This window comes from Schistocerca serialis, chromosome 8, assembly GCF_023864345.2.
Source record: "Schistocerca serialis cubense isolate TAMUIC-IGC-003099 chromosome 8, iqSchSeri2.2, whole genome shotgun sequence".
Lineage (NCBI taxonomy): Eukaryota > Metazoa > Arthropoda > Insecta > Orthoptera > Acrididae > Schistocerca > Schistocerca serialis.
Window position 1 is genome coordinate 572,694,023 of NC_064645.1, and position 12,813 is coordinate 572,706,835.

At 39.2% G+C, this 12,813-nt stretch overlaps 1 protein-coding gene across 1 annotated transcript in view; it reads right to left on the minus strand.

Annotated features, from left to right (window-relative positions):
* LOC126417128 (uncharacterized) overlaps positions 1 to 12,813 on the minus strand; it is a 319,349-nt gene that overhangs the window by 174,747 nt on the left and 131,789 nt on the right. Inside the window, exon 11 of the mRNA XM_050085024.1 lies at positions 195 to 4,174. Within this exon, the coding sequence (XP_049940981.1) occupies positions 195 to 4,174 (3,980 nt within the window). The remainder of the gene's footprint in view (positions 1 to 194; positions 4,175 to 12,813) is intronic.

Consider the following 12,813-nt stretch of genomic DNA (forward strand, 5'->3'; position numbering starts at 1 on the left):
AAATCTAAGTTTACACAACAGTTTTGAGGGAAAACACATACGGATTACACTAGCATTTTGCTAACTTACACAAAGCACTTGCAGCCTAACCTGAACACCACATTTCAACTCTTAAAGTAAATCCTAGCCATCGACAGTAAATTTTTCATCAATACAACATATAATATTTTATACAAAACACAAAGAAGAATTACCTGAATTTCAGTAGCATCTTCTCCAGTAAACTGCGTTCCATGTCCTCCGCTGCTACATATGCCGCCTCTGCCCCTTCCTCTTCCTCTTCCTCTTCCTCTTCCTCTTCCTCTTCCCCTCCCCCTCCCCCTTCCTCCTCCTGTCCATGTCTTTCTTCGCGCATTACCTGTTCTTCTTTGATGCGGTGAATAGTCATTGTCCTCACAGCTATCTTCACGACTCTGATCATCTTCGTTACTGTCATTACCAGATGTTTTACTAGTGCTAGGTGTCGCCACCATCCCCCTTTGTCCCTGTCTCGTGCCTCTTCTTTTACCTTCAATGCTCTCATTTGTCATACTGTCTTCGTGGCTCTCCCCCCCTTGACTGCTGGACACTCTGGCACTAGTTCTCCTACATTCTCTTTTTCCTTTCATTCTAGGCTGTGGTAAATATTCATCATCTTCAAATATGTCATCAATTGTGTTGTCTTCACCACTCTGTTCATCTTCGTTACTGAACATACTGTCATTACCTGCCATCATTTTATCCTTTCTTGGTCTCCCTCGTCTTCCACTGCCTCTTCTTAAGCTTGTTTCTATGCTTCCTTCAACACTAGCTCTTTTTGCTTCTGCTTTTCCTCTTCTTCGACGTTGTGGTGAATATTCATCATCTTCAATGGTATAATTGACTGAGTTGTCCTTATCACTTTGTTCACCTTCACTGCAGAACATACTGTCATTACTAACTATTATTTTATCCTTTCTAGGTCTCCCGCGTTTTCTTCTTAGGCTTGTTATTATCATTCCATCATTTTGTTTTGGTAATGGCTCATCTTCCATGTTTGAATTAATATTTTTATATCCACTGTTCTGATTGTCCTCTCTTGGCGTTACTGAATTGCTTTCATTTATTATGCTGTCTTCGTGGCTCTTCCCATCTTGATTGTTGGGAATTTTGCTGATACTCGCTCTTCTCATGTCTGTTTTACCTCTTCTCCTATGCTGTGGGGAATATTCCTCATCTTCAAAGGTATCATCAATTGTGTTCCTTTCTTTACTTTGTTTATCTTCACTGCTGATTATACTGTCATTACTAGTCATAATTTGATCTTTTCTTGTACTACCTCGTTTACCATTAGCTCTTCTGTAGTTAGACATTACTTCTCCTTCATTTTCTTTTGAAAATGACTCATCTTCAAAATCTGAGTGAATATTCTTGCATCCATTGCTCTGCTCACCTTCTCTGATTTTAACTTTATCATTTTCCTCAGGGTCATTTACATCTGCTTTGCCAGCACTTGAGGATAATCTGATATTAGTATCGAGATCACGAGATGGAGTAATGAAACTCAAAGAGCCACTGTCTTTCTTTTCTTCATGTACACTATCGTCAATCCCAGTCATCTCTGCAGGCCAGATTTTTACACTTGCTCTGCCCCTCTTTCTTTTTGCAGCTGGCACAGTTCCACTGGGCTCATTGCAACTACTTGCAATATCTGAACCAGTGATAATATTGCCTTCATTTTCAGTACCTACTGATTCAGTTTTCACAAGAGCAGGACAAGAAGCATCTTTATCAAGCAGTGTGAGACCACTGTCTAGCATCTGGCTGCAGCTATCTGTCACCTCTCCTTTCCCATATCCTTGTCCTCGTCCTCTTCCCCTGCCTCTGCCTCTCCCTTTTCCCATCAGCTCTTCCTTCCGCTCTCTCCCTTGGCCACACAGGGGAGAGCCCTCACCTTGCCCCACTATCCCTTCCTTCACTGTTCCTCTACCTCTGCCTCTCCCCCTACCTCTACCAATAAGTGGGGAACAAAACCCGGAAGCTTGATCTAATTTTAGAACAGTGTGTAGTGTTCCTTTATGCCGTGTGTTATAAACACACTTTGCAATGGACAATTCTGCCTTTTCTTTGTTGGAACAAAGTGAAACACTTTCCAAGATTCCCTCTGACCGTTCTGGGCATCCAGTTTTTTGTGTGGGAGAAGGAATATACTTCTTCTTCTCCAATGGCATTTCAGCACTGCTTTCTGCCAAACACAACTCACGTTGGCTGGTTTTTCTCTTCTGGCCACAAACCACACTGTGTACATCAGCATCTGATTCTGTACCATCCTTGCTCTTTATTATTGCTGCACCAACTGTATTGTTATAATTATTATGGCTGATGTGGTTATTATTTGACTTGGTCACTTCTGATGCTCCAACACTGCTGTTTTTAAGCAGTTCATCATTCTGAGTATTACCTTGTGATTCAGTTACATTTTGACTCGCCCTAAATTTTGAATATTCATGACAATGAAGTGTACCATTGTCGTTAGTAGCAGAGGTTTTCAAATGACCAGACGTCTCCTCTATGTTCTCAGACTTGCCTGCTGCAGATGTTTCATATGAATCTGATATATCACCTGGCAGTTGAAGCTTCCTTTCTAGAGAACAGTTAAAATCTTCCGTGAAAACTTTTTCATTGTGGCTTTTATCTGAACCAGAGTGGCATTGTGCTGCCTCCACTGTTGCTTTTATGCAACTGGGAATAGTCAATTTGTCACTGTCGAGCTCTAAAACTTGGATCTTTGAATTACTATTCTCTGTATTTGTACAATCACTATTTTTCCTTTTCCTGCAAATCTTAGATGCTGAAAGAAGTGAGCTGGTATTTTTAAAAACATCACCCAATTCTTCCGAATTTGACTTTTCATCCACCTGAAGTAGACTTGTGCCACATTCTCCAGTTTCACAAGATGAAACGGTTAAGTGGCCAGTTTTTCCCAACAATGTTGGAGAAGTTGAGATCCCTGTAGAGTTAACGTTCTCTATATTTTCTTCACTAGAATTTGGAGAACTTAAATTTTTAACATCTTCAGGGGTACTATCAAGCACAGTAGCATTACAAACTGTCACATCAGATCCTGCATTCAGTTTCAAATCAGTCTTCATACTTTCTGTGGCCACAGGATGGCTATTAACTTTCTGACTGGTTGTACATGTTACTGTATCGTTAACTGGGTCTGACATGCTTAACATTTTTACTGGATTTTGTGACTTTTCATCAAAATTTATTTTTTCATTGGACCCGCCATCTGCAGTTGCCATTTTATCCTCATATTCTCTTTGCAAGAGCAAATTCTGCATATTCTCATATTCTTTACTTTTAGCATCTGACTCTGAAGCAGGACGGTTACCAGTAGCTGGGATTTCTTTATCACACAAGTAACCATTTCCGCAGAGATTATCAGATTTTAATTCTCTACTTGTTGCCACTTCATTGTCAACAGATAACACACCTTTACAATTCAACACATTTGTTTCGCTATCTGCATGTTCTGACATTTGTGATGGATCAAAAGATGAAGCAGCAGATATTCTTTTATCTATGTCTACAGCTAAACCGTTGCACAGATGTACTGATCGATTAACATCTTTGCCAGGATTGTTTTCTTCCAGTGTTATAGTATTGCCTGTAGGCTGTTCAAACTTGTCATTCAAATTGTCTTGGTAGCTCAAAAGATTTCTGACAGGTGGCATGCTACTAGAACTTGCATTATGAGCAGCTCTACTCTCTTCACTAGAAATAGCCTCTGTTTTGTCTTTATCTATAACACTTTCATCATCTAATTGCTGGGTGCAGGAAGTGATACATACTGAAACCATAGGTACAGGTTTTACAATGGATCCCTGAGAAGTATCCATACTGTTGGAGGTTTCTAAAACATAAGAATTACAACCTGATGAATCTGCGGACATCTCTTTCGATGTTATAGATGACAGTGTGCTCTTTATAGGCATGGTATTTTCATAGCTTGATACCGCTTCAGCATCTGATGGATTTCCATCTTCAGGCAGTTTTTTGTCATTATCTAAGTGGAAGGTTTTATCTTCTCCACTTTCTGACATTGCAGTGTCAGTAATCAACTGTTGCCTGCTTGTGTTCGAATGCGCTGTAGTTGATCTATATTCCGTATCTTGAGAAGAGGTAATGCAAACCAAGCACTGTGAAAAATCTGCAAAGACAAATATCAGTTGAAAACTGTAATACATAATAGTGCCACAACAGACAAAAAAGGTGATGCTTATTTCCATAAAAGAAATGTAAAATAATTCATAAATATTAAAGTATAATAGTACATAACATTGTTACCAATTTTTCAAGACCAAAAATTGAAACAAATGGAGCAAAGATGGACTTACAAACATGAAATACAGACAGAGACAAGCCATTTTATGTGCAGTTAAAATAAATTAAATCTTAAGTCTAGAGAATGTTCATTTGTGCAAAATAATGAAAATGCTGTAAAAGAGATTAGATGAATCGGATATACTGTAACATACACTAAAACTCTTGAGTATTCTATGGAACTGTTCTTTCACCAGGTACGACATTTAATAGCATATACAACTTGTCTCAACACCATGTACAATGGAGATGTCAATCTGCAATTCAATTAAAGCTGTGAAATTGCTAGTAAATTAGCTTTTATTTTGCAACTGGTGTTGCTTACGGCAATTTTCACGAGTCTTATTAGCTATGGCAGTCTCTCCAGTTTCCATATCACCTTAAAGAGACCATTCCTATTGACACTGTCATAAGCTGTTTTAAAATCCACATATAGCTGATACACCACAATACTGAAGTCTTAACACTTTTCTAACTCAAGGGCAAACATCTCATTTGTTGTTGCTCTTTCCTTCCTGAACATGCACTGGAATTCCCCAACCATAGTTTCCACATATGCTTTTAATTTCTTGTTCAGTATTCTAGCAAGTATTTTGTAGGCAGCATTTTCTAGTGCTATTCCTCTGTGCTTACTGTAAATTGTTCTATTACCATTCTTATGTATTGGTATAATAATGGATGTGTTCCAGTTTGTTGGTGTTTTTTCACTTCCCCGTATTTTATGAATTAGCTTATACATTTTCTTTAATAGCTATCTATAACACCATACTAATAAATTTCACTTTGTATCTTATCGCACCAAACAGCTCTGTAGTTCCTTGTCTCCTTAACAGCTACAATCACTTCTTCCAATGTTGGTTCCTCTGTATCATCATTTCTATCAGTTTGTTACACCTGTTCCTGCTCTTCATATTCCTGGATTTCCCCAGATTTCAATAGTTTTTTAAAATATTCTTCCCATCTTTCTATGACTTTAGTTTCATCTCCTATCAACTTTTCTTCTCTATACCTGCATAGTGTTCTCCAAAGCTGTCATTCTTGTTTTATCTTTTTTCCTCCCTTGAACATTCTTCTACATGCCTCAATGTCCTTCAATCTATTTTTCTCAGATTCTCTCTTTTTTCTGTCTGTAAACAGTTTTGACTTCACATCTCATTTCTTCACAATTTTCTCTAGTAGCCCATGTATCTTGCTGGTGCACTGTCTATTGTTTGTCTTCTTGTTCTTTCCATCAATTGCCACTACTCTTTGGAGCCAGCTTCCTCCTCAATGGCAATCGCTCTTGTCCCTTCTATCCTTTCTCTTTGGAATTCTGCTCTTTCCATTTCACTGGTGATGACTGGATACACATTATACATCTTGTCCGTTTCTACATGGTTATAAATTTTTGTTGATATCCTCTGCCTATATTTGACCATTAGCATGTAATGGTCCCAAATCAGTATTAGCCCCCCCCCCCTTCACCTAACATCCTTAATGTCTCAGCCATGCTTTGTTTAGGTAAGCACATGATCTATCCGGTTGACTGTGTGTCATCCAGCGAGTTCCATGTCCCTTTATAGACCTTTTTTGGTAATATTATGACACTTATGGTGAGGTTTCTGCTCACAGAAAAATCAACCAGCTTCAATCTGAGTGGCCCTAAGCAACAGAAACAACAAAATAATAGCTAATGACAAATAGTCCAATAATTTTCTGATCTTTCAAGGACTTAAGGAAAGAGATTCTTTATCACCAACATTATTTAATGTTGCACTGGAGGCTATCAGGTGAAAATTGCCAAGCAAAACAGACAGTACTATTGTCAACAGGACAACAGAGAATATGGCATTTGCGGACAGCAGTCATGCTTGAGAAGAATTGAGACTGCTGGAAAACCAAGTAGTTTTGGAACCTGAAGCAGCTGCACTTGCGTTGGTCACAAGTAAGGAAAAGACTAAATACATGATCACCAACAGAAACAAAATAAGGTGGAAATGTGTTGTCCTGTTTGACGGCTTTGAAAGAGTAAATCAGTTTATATGATTGGGAGGAACTGTTACAGAAGATAATACGGCAACAATAGAAATAAAGGCAAGAACAATTGCAGATTCAGCTATTACAGCTTCCATAACACATTGCAATCAGCCACATCTCAACACAGCTGAAGATAATCACTTGCACAATAATTATAAAATACGTTGTTAAAAGCATGGACAATAACACAGCAAGTCAGAAATGCCTTGAATGCATGGGAATACAAAGTACTGCAGAAAATATAATACAGGGCAGTATGTGACAATGGTGCATGGGGAATTAGGAACAATGCAGGATTGTATGAATTCTATAAAATTCACTAATCCCCACAGACGTAAAGGCACAAAGGTTACAGTGGTTGTGGCATGTGCAGAGAATGGAAGAAATGCGAGTGCCAAAGAAGGTGCTATCTGCAAACCCAGAAGGTAGTGGCTTAGTGAGGAGACCGAGAATGTGACAGCTGGATGATGTAGAGACAGATATGAGAAGATTAGGAGTGTTGAACTGGAAAAGACTGGTAAAATACAGATGACTGGAGGAGACAGGTGGTCAACAAGACCTTCGTGGGCTGCAGTGCGGAAATAGAAGAAGAAGACGAAGAAGAAGAATTGTTAATAAATTACACATAATGTCATCTTTGCAGATGCATTTTATACACATACTCATATAACAATAATGACGATACTATTTATGCAGAATAAATGTGATTGGGCTCTTCTAATATCGGCACTACAGAGAATTTACTCTCTGGAGAAACCTTGTTATGGGTCACAAAGGACTGACTGATGAATGACGATTCTAACTGGAGACCTGAAATACCAGCTGGCATGCAAACTGGTTGAGTTGATCCCAGGCTGTGATCTACAGAAGCACTCACTCAGACTTTGAATGGAACTGCAGTCAGTAAAATCTGTCAAGGTTCCTCCAACTACATGTACACATCACAAGCCATCTGCACTGGTCTCCTGGCCTGCTTTCCACAGTTTCCAAAGATTTCCAGGCCCTTACGCACCATGTAACCTTTCCAAATCATGGACATTTCACATACTTAAAAGAGTATATAGTTCCAGTTTGTACATTCAAAGTGCAGACATTTTGGAAACCATCACAAATGCAAATATTTTTGTAGCTTGCTATAAATAATATTTCTAATACTCTTGTACCTGTCACACCATTAGCCACCAGTTTTTATTTAGATCACTGGTATTTATATATGTTTTGGCTTTGCACATCACAAGTCTTTTTTGTTGTTTAAAGTGTTGTGTAATTCTTACCATAACTCAATGCTCTCTGAACCACTATGGCTTATGACGGTGCGTCAGACAAATCAAAACAGGGGAAAAGGATTCACATTGACACTTGACAGTGTGCACTACACAGATAAATTATTTTCCCCGTTGTATCCATTTGTACTTAAAATGGTGTATGTTGTAATTGACAAACTATTTATTTTGATATTGTTTTAAATTCAAATGCAGACCTTGTAGTACTATTAATGAACACTGTAAAGCACAAAACTGGGAGGTCCATGCTCCATTCAATTTACAACAGTTTATCTCCTACATGAATGAAGATACAAACTTAGGTAAGTTTTAGATTGTGCACTGAAACTAAAGTAAGGTTTTGGTTAGTGTGGTTGCTGGTACAGGTCTGTCAGATGCAACTACCTTGCCCGCACACTCATTCACTACCAGATGAGCTTCATGTCAGAATGGTAGCAACACAGTAATAAAAGGCACTTAACATTCTCCATTTCAACAGGCACAGTTCAGTCACAAGAGAATGTAAGAGCATTTCTTAATGAAGAGCTGTCTGAACAAAGGATCGGTCTTAATGGGAGTAATAATCTCACTTTGTGACACCATCTGATATTTGATTTTGTTTTTTGTTTCATAGGGGTTTGTGAAAGACACTGTCTATGTTTCACTCCTTCCACCAACTTTGAGTGATGCTACATATCAATAGAAGTGAAGGTAGCAACTTCGGACATGTTTGCAGAAGTATGGAAAAACTATGACTATCATCTGGTTGGTTGTTGTTCATCTGGTGGGGGACATATTGAACATTTGTGAAAGGTAAATTAAAACTTTGATCCCAAATGTAATTGTAAAAAGTACCCCATACTTGTATGTGTATGCATGTGAGAGATACACCTTGTAAATTCAGATGGTTCATTTGGAAATGAAAGGTTTGTAGTTCTATGCATAAGTTAAAATTCACCCCTAGTTTATATTTTCAGTCAAGATAAAGTCTTGTGAAATCTGATGAATCTGTTCAAAATCCCCTATAATTTAATTTCTAGAAGAAGCAGTGCATGACAGAGAATATCGTGTACCACTACTAGTCATTTTCCTTCCGTTCCACTGGCTACATGGCTACCATTACAGCCTTTCTAGCTGGATGTGTGTACAGAGAATGTGTACAGGAGAGACTGGTTGACACAACAGGATAAACACCAATGTGAGCTCTGCTCTCTACGGCAGGCATAGCACCCGACAGAGTTCAAAAAATGGTTCAAATGGCTCTGAGCACTATGGGACTTAACATCTGAGGCCATCAGTCCCCTAGAACTTAGAACTACTTAAACTTAACTAACCTAAGGACAGCACACACATCCATGCCCGAGGTAAGATTTGAACCTGCAACTGTAGTGGTCACACGGTTCCAGACTGAAGCGCCTAGAAACACTCGGCCACATCGGCCGGCACAGAGTTCAAATTTTCAGTCTCTGTCTAAAGGCACAGTACCTCTGTAAGGACACTACTTGATCACAGGAGTGAATCATCCATTTATCTGAACTGGTGGAAGACACGAAACAGTGCATAATTTTTTTAAGACTTTCTGTGTGGGCTGCTGAGAGAAGACAAAAGAGTGTACAGACAATGTAGTTGGATGAATTTTCTCAAGTTCAAATGGTATTTTTTGAAGTTAAAGCTTGTAGCAAACATGACTGTTAAAAAAATAAAGGTAAGTGACAAATAAGGATGTCATCTGCATTTTGGGGGAGACAGCATCATGGTAGAGTGCGTGATGGAAGGCAGCGTGTCTGATGGACACGCATTTTCTGGATCTTATGCTACCAATAGCGTCAGAAATGCTGTGTCACTAAAAAATTGTTGAGCCTTATGTAGCCACCTGTTGACATCTTACTTGTTGACTTTTGTTTCGGGTTCTTTGGCCAACATTTCTTTAATGATTTTTCTCACGTTTCGCCAGCACAGGTGGCTCGCATGGTCAGAGACATGCCCTCCATTGCTAGTGGTGCAACCAGCAATGGAGGGTGAAACTTAGTCAATGTCAGCCATCCAAACCGGCAAAAGTCAGAAAAATCGTTAAAGAAACACGTAAGGAAGATGCTGAGACAAAACCTAACAGGGAATATGTTAACTGCATTATTGGTGTCAAAAGTCCATTTTTGAGGTGAGAAGAGTATTTTGTGGTCAGCTGGCATGGCATTTTATGACAAGGGCAGTTAATGTGCCATTGCTGATGTTCCAGCAAAGAGCTGATGATTCAACGCTGTAGGACTGTGACCTGCTGCACATCTCAAGTCAGTCTCCGACACACAAACACTGTGTGTCTTTGTTGTCTTGTTTTGTGTGTAGTTAATGTGGAACTCCAACATGGAATACATGCGGTTTAATGTAAATAATTAATTGTTCCTGTTACATTACATGAATACATCACAGACATGGCACTCCTTAATTATGTGGAACTCGTCAGTTAAACAAAAGTTTTTATACAAGTCATAATTTAACACTTTTTAAAAAAGAATTGTGTTATTACTAATTTATATCTAAAATGGATCTATTAAGGGAAGGAGTTGTCATTCAGAAAACCTTCTGATTTGTTTTTAAATGCTGGTTGGCTATCTGTCAGATTTTTGGTGCTATTTAGTAAGCAACAAAAGAATTTTGTGGCAGCATAATTCATTCCTGTCTGTGCCAAAGTTAGAGTTAACCCAGAATAGTGAAGATCAGCCTTTCTCCTAGTGTTGTAGATATGTACATTGCTATTTCTTTTGTATTGGGATGAGTTAACAAGGTTCATAAGCGAATTTTGAATATCCCTATTTCCTTAAATAAATGCCTGCAAGATAATCTTGGGTGGGCTCCAGCTATTATTCTGATTACACGCTTTTGTGCAATGAATCCTGTTTTCCTTAATACTGAATTACCCTAAAACATGACGCTGTACTCAAGCAGTGAATGAAAATAGGCACAGCATGCTAATTTACTGATATTTTTATCACCAAAATTTGCAATACCCTAATAGCATAAGTAGCTGAACTCAAACATTTCAGTAGATCATCAATGTGTTCCTTCCCATTCAATGTCTCATCAATGCACATAGCAAAAAGTTTGGAATATTCTGCCTTCTTAGCTACAGACTTCTATTTAAACTCTATATTGATTAATGATGTTATGCCATTTACTGTACAAAACTGTACGGTGTTTTCCTAAAATTTAATGAGACTTCATTTGCAGGCAACCATTTAATAATTTTCTCAAAGACATTACTATTACCACGACTAATTCTTGCTAGTTGGGTGTGATTATTATACTATCATCAGCAAAAAGAACTAGCATTGCATCTTTGTGAACAGAGAGAGGCAAGTCAGTAATAAGCAATAAGGAACTCAAAAGTGAACCCTGTGGAACCTCATTCTTGATGCCTCCCCACTTTGAGGAAGATGCTGATTTTTGTCCATTATATGAACTGTTTACTTCAACCTTCATCACTCTTCCAGTTAATTCGTTTGTGCACTGTCCCACTCAAACCACAATACGTAAGCTTATCTGGAAGAACTCCATGAGTTATGCAACCAAAAAACCTTTGAGACATCACATAGCATTTTAAGTTAACAAGCCTTTCTGGAAACCAAACTGAAATTTTGTTAGTACATTACTTTTGCACATATATGAAGCTACTCTTCACAAATTTAGGACGGAATACTGCCAATATTGTGAAAAGGACAGACTGCTACTCACCATATAGAGGAGATGTTGAATTCCAGACAAGCACACCAAAAAGACAACTAATTATGTGTGCTTTCAGCTTTCTAAAATGGACCGCCCACCAACCCACAACCACACCCACACACACGTTCAGATAAGCAAGTACACCTCACATACACATGACTGCTATCTCCAGACAATCAGGCTAGAGGGCACTGTGCTATGTCGAGCGGAAGCAACAATCTGGAATAGGGTGGGGATGGAAGAGGGATAACAGGGTATGGGTAAGGGGAGAGAGGAGTCAGCACTGCCTGGCAAAGCATGCAGGATCTAGATGGCATGATAAGGCTGCCAGGCACAGCATCAGAAGGTTGTGAGTGAGGAAGGGGAGTGGGTGGAATGGGAAACAGAAAAGTAGAGAAGCAGAGAATAGACCAGTGTGCGCATTGGCAGAGATTGGCTCACAATGAGATGAGGGTAAGGGAACGTGAATTGAGAGGAGATGAAAGAACAAAGGGGGTGGAAACTATTGGGTGGTGTGTGTGTGGAGAGTAGGTCACCAGGGGTTGAGGTCAGGATGATCTGGAAAGTGTGTTGTAAGGGAATTCCTATTTGTGCAATTCCGAAAAACAGGTGATGGAGGGAAGGATCTAGATGGCCTAATTTGTGAAGTGGTCATTGAAATCAAACATCTTAAGCTCAGCCGCATGTTGTGCCATGGGATGGTGCATTTTGCTCTTGGCTACAGTTTGCTGGTGGCCTTTCATCCTGGTAGACAGCTGGTTGGTAGTCATACCAACACAAAAAGCTGTGCAATGATTGCAGCAGACCTGGTATATGACATGGCTGCTTTCACCTTTAGCCCAGCCTCCGATGGGGTGGGATAAACCTGTGACAGGACTGGAATACAAAGAGCTTGGTGAATGGATTGGGCAGGTCTTGCACCTGGGTCTTCCACCAGGATATGATCCTTATGGCAAGGGACTGGAATTTGGAGCAGCATAGCAATGGACTAGGATGCTGTGGAGGTTGAGTTGAAATGTGGCAATGTGCTGTGCACGAATGACCATCCTTTACATAAGCAATAGTTTTAAGAACTTCATTTGATAGCTAAGAATATGGGGTGGCCTCAGAAAGAAACCCAGTTGTACGAGCAATGAAACTAAAGTTCTAGCTTTTGTAATTAAGCAAGTGCCAATTAGAATGCAGATCTGCAGAAGTCTTATGTTGCTGAGTTTTCTTTGTTGTAAGTAAATAACGCTCTCTCTCTCTAAACTGTCTTAAGGAGCTAGTTCAACACCTCACACACACCTGAAATAAATTACATCTCATAGATAGAGACAGATGTGACATTATCAACAGTGTCAGTATGGAGACAGGAATTGGTCAGTGATATCATAGCGATGATTGTTACTGAAGTTAATAAACCCATTGCTGGGAAGAGCAGATAAGCAGTTGTTACCATCCTACTTGGACAATGAATGGACATCAT